Source organism: Globicephala melas, chromosome 20, assembly GCF_963455315.2.
Source record: "Globicephala melas chromosome 20, mGloMel1.2, whole genome shotgun sequence".
NCBI lineage: Eukaryota > Metazoa > Chordata > Mammalia > Artiodactyla > Delphinidae > Globicephala > Globicephala melas.
The window spans coordinates 44,021,721-44,038,207 of NC_083333.1; the positions used below are offsets into that span (position 1 = coordinate 44,021,721).

The 16,487-nt window shown below is 51.7% G+C and overlaps 1 protein-coding gene across 3 annotated transcripts in view; it reads right to left on the bottom strand.

The window, feature by feature from the left end:
• The window catches only part of TTLL6 (tubulin tyrosine ligase like 6), a 63,654-nt gene that overhangs the window by 13,886 nt on the left and 33,281 nt on the right, over positions 1-16,487 (bottom strand). The window contains exons 6-14 of one of the 3 annotated variants that reach the window (XM_060290105.1): positions 16,330-16,460; positions 14,676-14,832; positions 13,758-13,901; positions 13,072-13,157; positions 8,179-8,404; positions 6,674-6,849; positions 5,194-5,382; positions 4,339-4,516; positions 3,104-3,448 (exon numbers count right to left, since the gene is read on the bottom strand). In XM_060290105.1, coding sequence (XP_060146088.1) covers positions 3,104-3,448; positions 4,339-4,516; positions 5,194-5,382; positions 6,674-6,849; positions 8,179-8,404; positions 13,072-13,157; positions 13,758-13,901; positions 14,676-14,832; positions 16,330-16,460 — 1,632 coding nt within the window. Of the gene's footprint in view, positions 1-3,103; positions 3,449-4,338; positions 4,517-5,193; positions 5,383-6,673; positions 6,850-8,178; positions 8,405-13,071; positions 13,158-13,757; positions 13,902-14,675; positions 15,448-16,329; positions 16,461-16,487 lie in introns of those variants that run through there. The other 2 variants (XM_030840078.2, XM_060290106.2) reach the window with 2 other exon arrangements.

Genomic DNA, 16,487 nt, shown 5'->3' on the forward strand with positions numbered 1-16,487 from the left:
AAAGAACAAGGGCAGTCTTAAGAAGTAGTTATATTAAAATAATAGCTAATGCGTACTGACTCCTGTGTGATAAACACCACTCGTGGATCCACTTTCTTGGCTCCTTGCGTTTACTCCTCACGATGATCCGCTGGTAGGTACTATTATGAAAACACCATTTTTTAGATGGGGAAACTGAGGCTTAGGCAGATTAGAGTGACTAGATGGGAGTCATACATATAATAAAAGGAGACCCCAGGATCTAAACAGTGGCAGCCAGATTCCCCAAAGTATACTCTTTACTCATTATTATTATTTTAAAATTTTATTTATTTTTGGCTGCGTTGGGTCTTCGTTGCCGCACGCGGGCTTTCCCTAGTTGTGGTGTGTGGGCTTCTCCTGGCGGTGGCTTCTCTTGTTGCGGAGCACAGGCTCTAGGCACGCAGGCTTCAGTAGCTGTGGTTCACATAAACCCACATCATGTAAAACTTACCATCATAACCATTTTTAAGTGTACAGTATAGTAGTGTTAACTCTATGCACACTGTCGTGCAACACATCTCTAGAACCTTTTTAACTTGCAAAACTGAAACTTATACCCATTAAACATCCTTTTGTTTCTGCCTCTCCACAGCCCCTGGCAACCACCCTTCTACCTTTTGTTTCTAAGAGTTTGACTACTCTAGATGCTTCATATAGGTGGAATCATGCAGTATCTGTCTTTTTGTGACTGGCTGATTTCACTTTGGAGAAATGTCTATTTAAGCCTCTACCCATTTTTTTTTTTTCAGTACGCGGGCCTCTCACTGTTGTGGCCTCTCCCGTTGCGAAGCACAGGCTCCGGATGCGCAGGCTCAGCGGCCATGGCTCACGGGCCCAGCCGCTCCGCGGCATGTGGGATCTTCCCGGACGGGGGCACGAACCCGTGTCCCCTGCATCGGCAGGCGGACTCTCAACCACTGCGCCACCAGGGAAGCCTGCCTCTACCCATTTTTTAATCGGGTTGTTTTGTTGTTGTTGTCATTGTGAGCTGTAAGAGTTCTTTATATATTCTGGATATTAACCCCTTATCAGATATATGGTTTGCAAACGTTTTCTCCCATTCCACAGGTTGCCTTTTCATTTTGTTGACTGTTTAAGTCTGATGTAGTCCCACTTATCTACTTTTGCTTCTGTTGCCTGTGGGGTTGGTGTCATATCCAAGAAATCATTGCCAAATCCAATGTGATGAAGCTCCAAAGCATACTCTTGTAACGGTGTTTATCAAACCACGGTTGCAAACTTACCAGTAGGTCAGGAAATTAACTTAGTGGACTGTAATGGGTATTTTTTTTTAATAATTCTACAGCATTTCTATTGATTGATTGATTGGCTGTGTTGGGTCTTCGTTTCTGTGCGAGGGCTTTCTCTAGTTGCGGCGAGCGGGGGCCACTCTTCATGGCGGTGCGCGGGCCTCTCACTGTCGCGGCCTCTCTTGTTGCAGAGCACAGGCTCCAGACGCGCAGGCTCAGCAGTTGTGGCTCATGGGCCCAGTTGCTCCGCGGCATGTGGGATCTTTTCAGACCAGGGCTAGAACCCGTGTCCCCTGGACCGACAGGCAGACTCAACCACTGTGCCACCAGGGAAGCCCATGTAACGGGTATTTTTAAAAGAATAGAATGAGGGTTTCCCTGGTGGCGCAGTGGTTGAGAGTCTGCCTGCCGATGCAGGGGACATGGGTTCGTGCCCCGGTCTGGGAAGATCCCACATGCCGCGAAGCGGCTGGGCCCGAGGGCCATGGCCGCTGAGCCTGCGCGTCCAGAGCCTGTGCTCCGCAACGGGAGAGGCCGCAGCAGTGAGAGGCCCACGTACCGCAAAAAAAAAAAAAAATGAGTCACTATATGCAGTGTGGCTAAGCACTGTTTTAGAAAATTTTCTCCAGTTGTATGTGTGTGTATGTGATGAACTATGAAATAAAATGAATTTCTACTATGAGCTATGGTGAGAAATTTGAAAAACATTGCACTACTCTGCACTGCATTTGGACCAAGCAAAGACCCAACAACGCGGAAGATTTTCCAGTAGTTATAGTAGAGTCGTCACATAGCTCTTGGTGGGCCTAGGTATGATGAACACAAGAGAACCTGTGTTAGCATTGTTGGTACTACATTCAGGTGGCAACTTAGTTTCCAGAAAAATAGAAAATCAACTGTCATATTAAATTAATATCTTATGCAAATTTTATTGGTGCTACTTGTTTTGTTTTGCAGTTGCATAAGAGCTATATACGTGTAAAGACTTTATATCTGGTTTTATACTTGCATATATTTATACAAATAATTTAAGTTTACAATTGGAATCTAAAAGAGCTTTCTTTCCTTCAAAAGGTGTCCGTACAACAATGGAGTTTGAAAAACACTGTTTAGGTCATGGACTGGGTTCAACAATATCCCCCCGAAAATTCATGGACACCCACAGCCTCAGAACGTGACCTTATTTGGAAATAGGATCTTTGCAGATCTCAAGTTAAAATAAGCTCATATTGGATTAGGGTGAGCCCTAAATCCAATGACTGGTGTCCTTATAAAGCCACGTGAAGAAACACAGAGGAGAAGCACAGGAAGAAGTCTGTGTGATGACAGGGGCAGGGATTGGAGTTATGCTGCCACAAGCCTAGGAATGCCAAGGATTGCCAGCAACCACCAGAATCTAGCAAGAAGCAAGGAAGGATCCTCCCTAGAGAGCCCTCACATGGAGCGTGGCCCTGCCAGCACCTTGTTTTCAGATCTCTAGCCTCCAGAACGGTGAGAGAATGGATTCGTGCTTCAAGCCACCAAGTTGATGGTAATTTGTTACAGCGGCCCTACAGAAACTAACACAACAGGCGGTAACCTGCCCAAAAGAGGGGATGCATAAGACGGCCTTTCTAAAAGCCCTAAATGTATAGGTCTAGACTCCTAACAGTATGCCATTCCACAACTTGGGCTTCACAAGTGGGGAAATTGAGGCCCAGAGAGGGTAAGTGGCTTACTCAAAGGGCCATAGTACGTGCAGAGAAGGGACCAGAAAGCCAGACTCCTACCTCACCCCCCACCCCACCCCACCACCAGTTCGGCCCTCAGGGAAGGCAGACTGCTCTACTTACCACAGTGCTGGTGACTGTGTTCACTGCAGAGGTGGACTTGGCTTCCTTGATTCCGGAGACGGGTTTACTGAGCTCTGGCCTGGAGCAGCTGAGGAGGCTTGAATTCCTCAAGTCAGTAATAGAGCTGTAAGGCCTCGCAGATGTAGGCTTATGGGGAGCAGGGCCAGCCTCCTCCCTGGGGGCCTCCTGCTCGAGGCTGCTGTCTGTCTCATTTTTCTTTGTGTTTCTGATGCTCGACAGCAAGTCGGGTGTGCAGGACTCTAATGTCAATGGCTGGAGGTACTGGGAAGGAGGAAACCAAACGTATAGCCCATGGGAACCCAGCTCTGTCCACTTCCAGATCATCTGCACCCGAGGGTAGGTGCAAAGGAGATGAGGAGGAGAGGAAAGCAATCAGAATCAAAGTCTCTCTAATCGGGGGCTCTTAACCTGGGGTTCAAGGACCCCTAAAGGGCTCACGGATGGTTTCACGGGGCCTTTGAGCCACTTGAAACTGCAGTTTTAAAATTGTATCTTTGTATACGTTATGGCAAGAGATTCCATAGCTTTTTATCAGATTCTCGAGGAGTCTATGACCCTAACAAACTTATTTTTTTTAAAAATAAAAACCTGCTCTAAACCTGTCCCTTCAGGTAAGTCTTTGAGAAGGAGATAGACTGAAAAGTCAATGAATCTTTCCAGGGAGCCAGAAGAGAGAGCTAGGCAGAGAAGCAGGGGATCCAGAGATTCAGATGATAGGACAACTGGATAGCTGGCCCCAGCCTAGAGGCTGGTCCACACTTTGAGCAGAGAGCAGGCTGGAAGCACCAGCTGTGTTCAGTCACCCCATGTAGTGTTCTGAGGTCCTGCCTCCCAGAAGCTTTTCCCTGTGGCCTCCTCTCTCAGCTGTGCCCCTGGCCTGCTGGAGGGGAGCATTCCAACCCAAACTAGAGTTGGGGACCATGACCACAGGTAGTCTTAGAGCCTACTCCCTACATGGGGATGGTGGTCAGCCTCCCAGCTGCTTTTACTCCAGCTGAAGGAAGAAGGGCACACCAGTGAGAGTCCTCTCTGCCTGGATGGAGGGATCCTCTGAAGGCCTCCGGGCTCCCCTCCCGGGGCCCAGCTCTCCATGCGGCCCCATTCCCTCAGTGTGCCTGAGATCTCAGTAGCGGTCTCCTCAGCACCCGCCCCTGGACTGGCCCCAGCCAGGGAAGGGCGCTGGGCATGCGCGCTCCCCTCCCATCCAGGTTTACTTGTTTGGAGGCCGGGCTGGTGGCGGTCTTGGACTCCTGCCTTTGTTTCTGTCGCCAGTTCTGCGTGCGCTTGCCTCTCGCTCGCTCGCCTGCTGATTCCCCCTGCATTTCCACCCTCTTATCTTTCGTTTGGAAGGATATTTTCTCCTGTTTCAGTCTCAGCTCCTGGATCAGCTGCCTGCCCAGTGAGGAACAGTCATGTAGGTTAGGGATGGGCTGGGAATGTGGACACTGTCCTTGAGGGCAATGAGACACCCTGCCCTGCCCACCTCATAGAGTGGAGTGGCGGGCTGCACCCCACTCACCACACCCCACCTCTCTCCTCACTTCCCAGGAGGCCAGATCCCACAACTGGCAGGTGCTGGGAAGAAGGTCTCGGTAGGACGCTAAAGGTAGGGGCTCCCACGTTGGACCCCTTCACATGCTGGGCTTCTCTGGCCAATGATGTGACGGAAATAACTCAGTCACATGACTCAGGAGACAGGGGTTCTAGAGCCTCTTCTGCTGTTATCTGCTGTACGATCCTTTTTCTGCTCCATGAAATGAGGTGGAGGGCGGGGAATGGACCGAATGGGATGAGCCCCTTCCGGTCCTTAGATTTGACACCTGCATGAATCCAGGAGGCAGCCCTGAGGGGCTGGGCATGCTGGAGTGGGGTGGGGGTGCCTGTCTCATGGGTGAGTTTCTAGAAACAGCCCCATATCCACTTAACAACGTCTCACACCAAAGAATCTTACGATTCCTGGTCCTTGCGAGACCAAAGCAACTTCAAGGCTGCCCCAAGGTTACCCCTCAGGTCAGGCAAACCCCTCTTCCCCCAACACCCTGCTCCCCTAGCCCCAGGAGCCTTCCTACCGGGCATACATCTCCCGAGCCCTGGAGGCAACTGTATTCTGGAAGAGGGAGTTGTTGTCCTGGAAAAACTTCTCATACTTCTCCGAATTCACACTGGGATAAATCAGGCGGAAGCCTCCACAGTTTTCCTTTTCATACTTCTCAGTTTTCTCTAGAAGCACGGCCTGAAAGCCCTTGACTTCCTCCTTCCTGTTGGGAAGCAGAACACAGGGCTGCAGTTAGGGTTTCCTGGGACCGAGCTTGGAGAGGACATGGCCTTTCCAAGGACACGGATGTCATCTAGGGCCAGACGGAGGCCTCGCACGCAACAGTGGTCAGTCCTAAATAAATGAACGCATGAATGTTTCCCTGAAAGGAGATTCTAGCCCTCCCGAGACAGCAAGTGTCACAGTGTACTGAGAGCTGGTTGGAACGGTCTTCCTGACAGCTCACCAAATTCTCTCCCGTTACAAGTAGAGCCTGTTTCCCCCTTGGCTTTGTTCTGATGAGGCAGACTGTCGCCATCTTCCCAATCACAGCCCCTGCTACCCTTCTCTGGCGAACTGACAGCTTGTGTTTTGCTAAATTTGAGGGCTTCGTGGATAAGGCTGATGAGCTTTTATGAGCTGTGATGATCTCATTCTTCCTCACAGCCCCCCGGGGAGGTGGAGGTCAGGGAGCGAGGAACGATAAGCCCCTTTTACGGCAGGGAAACCAGGAGCCCCTGAGCCACCCAGGGGCAAGTCATGACGAGGAGACTGATCCAGAGAAGGGCCCTGGCCGCCCCTTAGCTGACGCTGCCTCTTTCTCCAGAGTTTAATGGAAGGCAGCCCACCCAGCGGGCTCGGTGTCCAGACCTGCCACTTACCAGCGAGGTGACCTGTACAAGGCAGTTCCCCTTCCAGAGTCTTGGTCTTCTTAGCTCCAAAATTAGGACCATACAACACCCCATGCTACCGCCTACCCATCCCCCTTCCAGGGAAGACAGTGCACGTGAACACGCTCTGAGAAACACAGTGCCATCCAAACCGAGATGCCATGCCCCGGTTCCAGAAGCTCAGTCCCGAAGGATCAGGCTGGCTCTGCTCATGCGGGGGGCAGCGGGCCACCGTGGGATCTGAAAAGCAACAAAGCCACTCCTTGGCCAGGCTCCTGTCTTCTTTCTCACTCTACAGAGGAAGGCCTCTGTTAAAAGGTAAATGCTACCCAGCAGGGAGCAGGGCGACAGAGGCTCCTGCCCACACAGTGGCAAGGGGAGGATGGACAAATCTTCCTTTTTGTATAGATAAATGGTTTTACTTTTCAATTGGTAATCCCTGGATCTTCATATGATATTAATAAACTCATATCCATCACAGGTATTTATGTCTATAACTTAATCTCCTACTTTTAGGAACAAAGGAATAGCCACAGTAAAACTGTTCAAACTGCCACATCCTGCCAATATATATTAATTTTCCAAACAGGATTATCATTTGTTAGAATTGACCCATTACTGTACCTGGTCTCCCGAGAACGACACTGCTGCAGGAACTGCGCCCGTTGTCTCTCCTCCTCCAAGACTTTCTTTTTGTCACAGCTTCTCAGGTTGATCAGGACCAAAGTGTCATACAGCAGACTGTCCTTTACCTCTTTATCCAACCAGGAGTCAGTGGAGAAGCTCGGAGAGTGGTTGACCTGTGAGGGCAGGACGGCAGCTGCGGAGGCTGGGCAGGGTGCAAGCAGGGTGTGAGGCGGGACGGCCCCTCCAGGGAACCACCCGAGCCCACCTTGGTCGGGGCCCTGGCTACCAAGATGAGTGGAAAGGAGAGGGAGAGAGGGTCTAGGCTGGAGCCACAGTGAAGAAAGGAGGAAGCAGAACCCCCTCCAGTTTAACTAGCTTTCATTTTAGTCCTGTCTTCCTGAGAAGCACGGCAGGGGGCGGGGGGGGGCTGTCTTTGGTTTCCCCTCCACCTGGTGTGCGTGTGCCCCGTCCCGTGCACTGTGCATCCCAGAGAGTAGATGGACGGGGACAGTCCAAAGGGCCAGGCTGGGAGGTGGGGAGGGGAAAGGAGTGATGTATTCGGGATCCTGACCGGGGTTGACAGGGAGACTGGTGGGAGGACGGAGAGGACTCATTTCTGCCCACAGAAGAGTCTACGTTGTTCAGAGCCACTGTGTGACATTTGAAGGTTTCCAGCAGTTTCTGAAGGCCTGCTCCTGGTGGCTTATTCTGCTCTTCGGGTGAGAGCTCCAAACGGCCATATTCTCCTTCCCAGCCACACTTGGGAATAAGGGCTGGGAATGGAGGAAAGGCAAGGCCCCAGGAATCTGTAAATCTGGGTCTTGAGCTCTGAGGGCTGACGCTGTGTCACTGGCAGCTGTCACCAGCACCTCTGATTTGTACCGCAGCCCCACTCCCACCCCCACTCCCGGCGTGCACCCTGAATGGCCACGGGAAAGGGCTGCTTGCACAGGTCCAATCGGGAAGAGAGGAGGCCACCCAGGAGCTTCTCTTCCTCCTCTTCCCACCACCCCATGGGTCTGGGGGAGGCAAGAAACTCACTGAGTGGCTCCCCACCCATTCCCGTGCCCACAGACACTGGGCCGCTCTCCGTTGGTGCTTGGGACTGAGTGGTCCAGGCCCCTGAGAACCAAGCCTGGTGGCTCCTGTCTGATCTTGAACACCCTCCACCCAGCTTTGGTGAAGAACCACCCTTTCTGGGAGATGACTCTGTTATGAAAGGTAGAGCTGTCTTTAGAATCACTCTGGGCCTGAGATGAGAGCTTCTAAGTCTGGGTGGACCTCGAGAAGGCACAAGGAATTCTCTAATTCCCGGCCGTCTACCTCCCTCTGGTGGCCACTTTTCAGCAAAGGGAGAAGCCCCAGGCAGCAAGCACCTCTGGGGGGCAGTGGCTTGGGAAGTGGATTACAACATCCTGGCTGAGCAGGAGGGCGGAAGGATGGGCCCGGCCGGCTCACCCTGGTAACAGGCGTCAGTTTCACCCCTCGCCCCAAGCCCGCACCTCCAGCAGCCAGGGCTTGAGTTTGTGATCCAGCAAAATGTCGAAGCCCAGGATTTCAAAGCAGGCGCTGTTGAGTGTGTGATTGCGGAAGCAGGCGTGGTAGTTATGCTTGATCATGGGGTGAGCCGAGATGAGCGTCTTGATGATGATGTCCTCGATCTCTCTCCAGATCTGCCCCACGTTGTAGCCGTGGCTCTCCATGTACACGTTGAAGGTGGAGAGCTTCCTGGAAGGGAACCACGGGCCATGAGGCAGGGCAGCCCACCTCTGGTCATCTAAGGCCATGGCATGCTGGAAACCAGAAACTTCTGGAGAAGATAAGGCCCCAAAGCCAGTGGGGAGGGACACCCAGGAGCCAGGGTCATACCAGGGCTGTGTCGGCTCAGGAGGACCTTGCAGGAGCCGCAGGGCCGTACTCCTCAAGCCTCCACCGTCCTGGAGTGGGCAGAGATATACTGACATGTAAGCCCTGGCCTGGGCACTTTCACTGTAACATAGAAAGCACCTGTGGGCTGGGGCAGGCATTCGGTATCCCAGGTGAAAGCTGAATGGATGAATAAAAAATTTTTTAAAAACACACCCTACGGGCTTCCCTCGTGGCACAGTAGTTGAGTCCGCCTGCCGACGCAGGGGACACAGGTTCGTGCCCCGGTCCGGGAGGATCCCACGTGCCGCGGAGCAGCTAGGACCGTGAGCCATGGCCTCTGAGCCTGCGCGTCCAGAGCCTGTGCTCCGCAACGGGAGAGGCCACAGCAGTGAGAGGCCCGCGTATCGCAAAAAAAAACACCCTACATCATGGTTTTGCTTTGGAGGCAATGGTTTCTCAGCCTGTGCTGTTCATTAGAAGCACTTAGGGAGGCTTTTAAGGCCACCGATACCTGGGTTCCACCTCAGCTATCTGAGGGGATTCTGGGGACGCTAAAGACACAGAAATTTTGTTCACTGTTAACCCCCTAAAGGGCTGACCAGAGGGGAAAGGAAACCCCAGGGCATCTCAACAGATAGGGTTACCAACTGTCCCAGGGCAAACCAGACAGTCTGATTTTAGAGCTGAAAGTCCCACATCCCAGGAAACCCCTCAGTCACAGGCAAACCTAGATGGCTGGTCACCCTATCACAGAAATCAGAGGATATCTACCCCATGAGGAGAGGTTTGTGAGGAAACATCTGAGGAAATGCTCCGGTCAGCTCTGAGCTGGGCAGTACAGAGACAGGGCGAATCTGACAGGTCCCAATGGTGGGGACAGACACCCCCTCACATGCACACAGGTGTGCACAGAGAGCCAAAGTGGGAAGTGGAAATATTGGAGGAGGAAATACGGGCGATACGGGGGAATGAAGAACAAAGAGAAGGATGAGAAGACAGGAAACACAGCTCACCCGGGCCATCCAAAGAGCTAGATGGACTCCCGTCAATGGAGCCAATGCACATTTGAAGAGGACCTGCTGTGTGTGCAAAACTCATGCAATGAGGGGATCCCAAGAAACCAGCACTTCTCTTCTGGGAAGCCTAAGGACCATCTGAGGAGTCAGCACACACATGAGACAACCAAAGATGCATTTATATCACGACAGATGAACAGAGGCCACTCAATATAGAGGCACACCTTTTCTACCTGCCATTGTCAAGGATGGAGTGTTGCACGTACATGAATTTTCCAGATCGCTTGAAAGCAACCCTTTCAAGTGCAAACAACAACAAAAAAAAGTGTTTAATTTGCCTAACTGGAAAATAAATATTCCCAGAGTAGATTATACACACCTCTACCTTCTTATAACAGACGTTATGAATCATAACATAAACTCTTCTTGATGACTCAGGCACATCACAATGAATACACATAATTGTGCAATTTCATAACGGCCAGTGGCTAGTCCATTCAATTGAACACACCAGCTATGTGCCAGGCACCCTGAAAGACGAAGAGGACCCGGTCTCTGCCCCAGAGGCCTGCCAGGTTTCCAGTTTTTCTTCTTCTTCATTGCTCCTACTGAGTTTGCAGCCTGGCAGGGGTTTACTGCCGGTACAGCTGGCCTCAGGCTAGGGAGGGGGGAATTTGAGGTAGGGGATGGGCTAGTAGGAGAAGCAGATTGTCTCAAAAGATGGGGAAGAGGAAGATGAGGAAAGGTGAAAGCAAACAGGAGGGAGAAAAGGCAAGGACTCTGCCCCGCAACATGGGAGGCACCTAGAAGGCCAGGGCACCATTCTAACCATCAAGGAACTTAAGTACCATTGGGGACACAAGGAAAACATGTGCCCCAAGCACAGAGAAGCTACGGGCTACAGCTGATGCTGACCGTGAGGGTGGTGGGAGTCCAGAGACAGAGAGGTTACTGGGGGTGGTTAGACTCGGATTCCATAGGCTTGTCCTTAGAGATGGAAGCCAGTCCTCTCATCAGACAGGTGAGGAATCAGAGGCCCACAGAGAAGATGGGTTTCACCCACACTGCAGTGGTTATATGGCTGAACCAGCACCTAGAACCAGGTCAGAGAAGGCAACACGGAAGCTTAGTTTGACAAAAGGGCCTTCAAGGATGTTCTCCCATGTTTTCAGTTGGAGCTGAGCAAAGGCAGAGAGGTGGGAATGAGCAAGGCCTGTGTATCAAAAATGAGCAAAAGAGTGTCCTGGGAGAACACCACGGAGCGGGTGGCACCGGCAGTACCGCTAGTGGTTAAGGGCACAGACTCCAGGGTTAATTCCAGCTCTGCCACTTCTTAGCTGTGCGAACTTGGGCAAGTTTCTTAACCTTTTTACACCTGTTCCCCAATATGCAAAATCGGGGTGATCATATCACGCCAACTTTATAGTGTTGTTATGAGGATTAAATAGGTTGAGGAATGTAAATTTCTTAGAGCAGTGCCTGGCAGACAGGAAGTGCTCAACAAATAAAATGGTAACTATTAATGTAGTAATAATAATAGTGGGAAATGGGGTCTGGTCAAAGCATACAGCAAGCAGAGGAGTTTGAATTGGATGCTCTAGGCACCTGGGAGCCACACTGGTTACCTGAGAGCAGAAGTAATGAGTATACGGAATGTGTGATAATAACAGCACCCACTTGCATAGGGGGTATTGCTTTTGAGGCCTATTCATACACATCATCTCAGTAGGTCCTTACGGCATATTTGTGAGGCTGGCCAGTCGGGATGCATTTTATTTATTTATTTTTGGGCCGCGCCCTGCTGCTTGCGAGATCTCAGCTCCCCAACCAGGGATCAAACCCGGGCCCCCTGCAGTGGAATTGCAGAGTCCTAACCACTGGACTGCCTGGGAATTCCTTATTGCGTCATTTTAGAGAGGAGAAACCGGAGGTACAGAAAGGTTAAGCAGAGGTGGCTGGGGCTAAGAAGAGTGAGGAGGCCGTGCGGCTGTCGAGGATGAGGATGAGGCTACGTCTGGTGGAAAGGAAGGGATGGAGGGACATTTGAAGGAGGAAACTTCAGAATTCAATGACATGCTGGAAAAGGAAACATCTAAGATGACACCAAACTCTCCAGTCCTGCGGGTTAGAAGTTAGAGAGGGGGAAGCTTGGACTGCTGAGGTGGAAGTGATGTGAGAGAACACGTGACATTGGGAAATGCTGAGCTGGAAGCAACGGGGAGACATCCAGGTGCAGCTAAGGAGAGATGGGCCTGGAGCACCGCAGGGGGACAGGTTGGGGGTAATGCAGGGGCAGGGGAAGGGGGGGCAGCCGACAGCTCCAGCAGGAGGGAGGATGGAGAAGAGGGATGAGGCCAGGCCCCGTGAGTGAGGCGAGGAGAAGGAAGGGGAAGGGGGGAGGGGGAATTAGGGTAGCAGAACAATACTCCACACCCTCACCTTAGCCCTGGCGCCACATAACACGCCCCCCCCATCACAGCCTGAGGGCCCAAAGCCTGTTAGTGGGGTGTCCATTCTCGTAAGAGGAGGGAGATGAGGGCCCTTTGATGACATGCCTTTAGACGAAGGAGAAATCACAGTAACTACAAGCAATATCTGTGCTCTGTCACAGGTCACTTGAGTCTCAGAGTGACCCTACGAGGTGGGCAGGGCAGGGCGTCTCACTGCCCTATTCTACAGACCAAGAAATGGAAGCTCAGAGAGGTGAAGGGACTTGCTCCAGCTGACTCAGCTGGCGTGGGTCAGAGCAGGGACTGGAAGCCAGGCCTCACCGAGCCCCGATGTTCAACATGCAACCGCGCAAGAGGCCAGAGGGTGCCCACAGACCAGGTGGGCAAAGAGGAAGTGTGGGAGCTGTGGGCAAAGTCGGGTGGCCAGCGCCCTCCGATAAGGGGGAGATCGCCTCCTGCCAGCCCAACACGTCCCCTTCCAGCAGGCTTAACCTAGTGATTTTCCATTTGCTTTTTGGAACTCTGCTACCAAGGGAGTCATGAAATTTCCTGTGCTTCTCTGATGCTCTGAAGCCAAGCAGACTGCCTGTTTATCAGTCCTTTAAGTCTGATGCAAGAGAAAGAGCAGGGGCATCGTGACACATCACTTGAGAATCTCTGTTGGAGCAACACCCCAGGGAACCACAGGCCTGGCAGGTCCTTCTCCGGTGTCAGACCAGCAATCGATAAATATCTGTTGGTCTAAAAATGTCAGAAGGGCCAACTGTAATACGAGTATGTTTTGGTGTGTGTGTGTGTATCCTGCTGAGGAAACAGTTCGTGTTTATCTCTCCTCCTCCCAACCTCCTAGGGTTTATGATGTGGCCTTCTTTTAATGATTAACAGCCAGAGGGCAGAGACTAAGGAGTCTGTTCTGGGCTTAGAGGCAAAGAAATATATTCTGACACCACGTGACCCAAGATGGAAACACTGATGGGGACCGACAGGGTTTGGATAGAATCTCAGAGAGCAGCTCGGAGCCCAGCAGGGAAAGAAAAGAGAAGGGAAGCCGCTTCCTTACCTCTTGCTGCCAGAGTGAGCATCTCGAAGGAAATTGGAACTGTGCTTATTAATGGAATAATTAGTCAGGTGCATGCAGATATCGTCCTGGGGAAAGAGACACAAGTGTGCGGGGTCAGGAGGAAGGGCAGCCTTCCACTTCCTCTCTGTGCCCTTCCATGGCCCCTGGGGCTTAAGGAGATGGAAAAGAAAGGGGGCGTCTTAGGGCTTACTTACACTGGCAAAACAGAGGAAGTAAGAAGGCGTATCCTACAGCCTGGAGAATAAGAAACTCCCACTCCTGAGGTTGGGTGGCGCTGTGCTGAGGGGGGACTTCAGGAGCCCTGAGGGCCTGGGGATGTTGTGGGAGGGCTGGGGCCTTGCCCACATCCTTCTTTCCTTGAGCACCACGGAATTGTGGCTTTGCAGTCAGGCCACGAGTCCCCACCTCATCTCTTCCTAGCTCTGTGACCTCGGACAAGTCCCTTATAACTGGATTTTAATTTCCTTATCTGTAAACTGGAGATGATAATCCCTATCTCTGAGGGCTTTGGGGAGGGCTAAAGGAAAGAACAGATACACCCTGGCACATAGTAAACCACAGTTCAGCAAGTGACAACCACATCCACCATGCGTTGAGAATGTAGGGGCAACTAGGAATTTTTACCAGCTAAGAGAGGAGGGGAGGCAGCATGTCCCCGAGCTCACCAGGTTGTCTGGGCAGGGGCGGGAGTAGGAGGTGGTGGCGAAGCGCGCCAGTCCTTCATTGTACACAAAAATCCTGAGAGGGTCACAGGATGTCATGAGCACGTAAATCCGCAGGTCAAACTTGAACCCGTCGATGATAAAGGGCTGGGAGGAGAGAACAGAAGACACACGGCGTCAGAGGAGAAACCCCGACTTGAAGCCCATTAGCGCCCTGTCTTGTTTTCATGGCTTCAGCTCCAGTGTTACCTGCGTTACAGAGGCCAGGCTGGGCTGGGGTTGGGGAGGGGGACAAGGGGATTTAGGCTATGTGACCTTGTGCAAGCCACTAACCACACCAGGCCTCAGTTTCCTCATCTGTCAAATGGCATGAGTAACCGCCTCCAAGAGCTTTCCTGGCAACAAGACAAAATAACATGAAAAAGGCCTGTGATGAAGGCCACGTTGTCACCACGCAGGGCTTGCTACCGTCGCACTTCTGCCAGAGGTCTCCCTGCAGTTGCAGTATTGATTGCAGTGCCAGCCACGTCTCCTATGCAGCTTCTAGAAGGCTCCCTCCCTGTAAAGGGCTATACCTCCAGTCATGGACAGCTGGTTACCATGCTCTCTCCAGGGCTACTTCCCTCTCCCAAAGGAGGTGGGGCCTCCACAGACCCAAGGGGCTCTCCCAGCTGCCGTCTGTTAGAGGCAAGGGGCCAGCATGGCAGCGCCAGACCAATCGACAAGAGTGCAAGGGCAAGGGCGCTCTGGCCCAGGCACATGTCACGTCTCTGGTCAGAAGGCTTGGTCCAACCAAGTCCAAGGCAGGACTTGGCTCCACCCCCACCCCACCCTCCCTTCCCTCTTTTCACAACCAGTCCAGCGGAGCTACAGCCTGAGGTTGCTGTGGATGATAAATAAATAATCACGAGGAGGAAGTACCTTTGAGATATAGAGTTGACAGATCATATCCTCCCCTGGTTTGATTTCTTTCACTGTCCGGGTGATGAATATACCTCTGCCCTGGCAGCCCGAATCCGGCTTACAGATGTACACCTTATTTTTTCTTGACCTGCTGTAGTTCTGCAAATCTCCCCAGCTACCAGAGCAGGAAGAGAATGAGAGACACCTTTAGCGGGGGGATCAATGAAAATGAAGGCTAGCTCTTTATTTAAAAAAAAAAAGAAAAAAGTGACAAAAGCCCTGGAGTTGACAGACAGACGCCCAGAGATCTGGTTATAGGAGAGGCAGTCGAGCACACACAGCGGAGAGAAGATGGGCTCTGGAGGGAATTCAGATCTGGATTTCAGCCCCAGCAACAGCACTCACCAGCGGTGTAGCCCTTTACCAGGACTTGACCTCTCTAAGCCTCAATGCCATCATCTACACCATGAAGACAATGACAGCTATCTCACACATGACACGATGCGGGCACGGTGCCGGTCCACGCCGCACACCCCACACAGGTAACTGTGATCCGAGCGCTTCGGCTCTCTGAGTTTGCAGACAAGAGGTGTGAAGTTCTGAATCTGACTCAGGCCCTGACAAATGATGTGACTTTGGATCCATCCGTCTCTTCCCCTGCTCTGGGCTTCAGCCTTTCCTCTGTAACACCTCCACTCCAGCTAGAGCGTGACAGGGCAAGTACTATCTTTGAATGTAGTTTGAAGAAAGTATATTCAGAAGAAAGAAACCAACTTAAAGGATTATAAATCTCAGGCTTGCTATACTTCTTGTTTTGCATTTTAACTCAAAGAAGCATTGTCACCCCTGGAGAAGTCACATGACTGCAATGTCCCTCAGTGGCCATGAAATCTGGAGGCGCCTGTCAACCCGATGGCAAACACATTTTCTCTGAAGTTGCTGCTAAGCTCTGCAAATTGTTCCAGACAAGTTAGGAAAGGCTGAGAACCCTGGGGCGCTTGGTTTGGGAAAGCACTGGGGGGAGACGGGAGCGTGGGATTCCTGGGGGGCCTTTGTGAGTAAGTATAATTCTGATGGCAATGCTTCTCTACTCCCCCACCTCGTCCCAAACACCAGACTGTACCCAGGTCATGCTCACGTCATCTCACATTCCTCCTGCTTCTCGTGATGCGGTCCAGAGTATCTTAGGTACCAGGAATGGATGTCCATTTTCCAGATGGATATAGTGAGACCAGAGATGGGAAAAGGCTGAATGCCATCCACGGCACTGCCATGGGTCAGAGGTTAGGTGTCCCTCCCTGCTCCTAACCTGGGTGCTAACGATTACCTCACTCCCTCCAGAAATGCTCGAGGGCCTTAAAAATTCCGAAAGTGCACAGTGAAAAGGCTGGAACAAGTTCAAAATCAACAGCTTTCAAGGTCAGAACAAATTCTCATCCCAACTGCAGGCACAGGCTCCAAGGCACCCAGCCCCTAAATGTCATCTAATTGTATAGGCAGAGCCTTGTGTTTTCTCAACCTTGGACACACCCTTTATTCCTTCTCTTCCTGAAGAGGAGAGAGAGATGGGAGACCCTATGGGAAGGGAAAGTAGCAACCAGGGACTCGGGGGCAAGTGGAAAATGTAAACTGGCAGTGGGGAGTGGAGAAAGGGGCGCAGGTGGGCACTCACTCAGCAGGAAGACACCAGGTCCTAGGGAAAAAGTGGAAATCTTTTGGGAATATCTTTAACATGCGGCTCATATTCCTGGCCAGCAAGTCCTTGCGGCAGATTTCAGTCATCCCTGGGAAGTGATTGATTTTCTGCAAAGGAAGCCGGAAGTCGTGAAC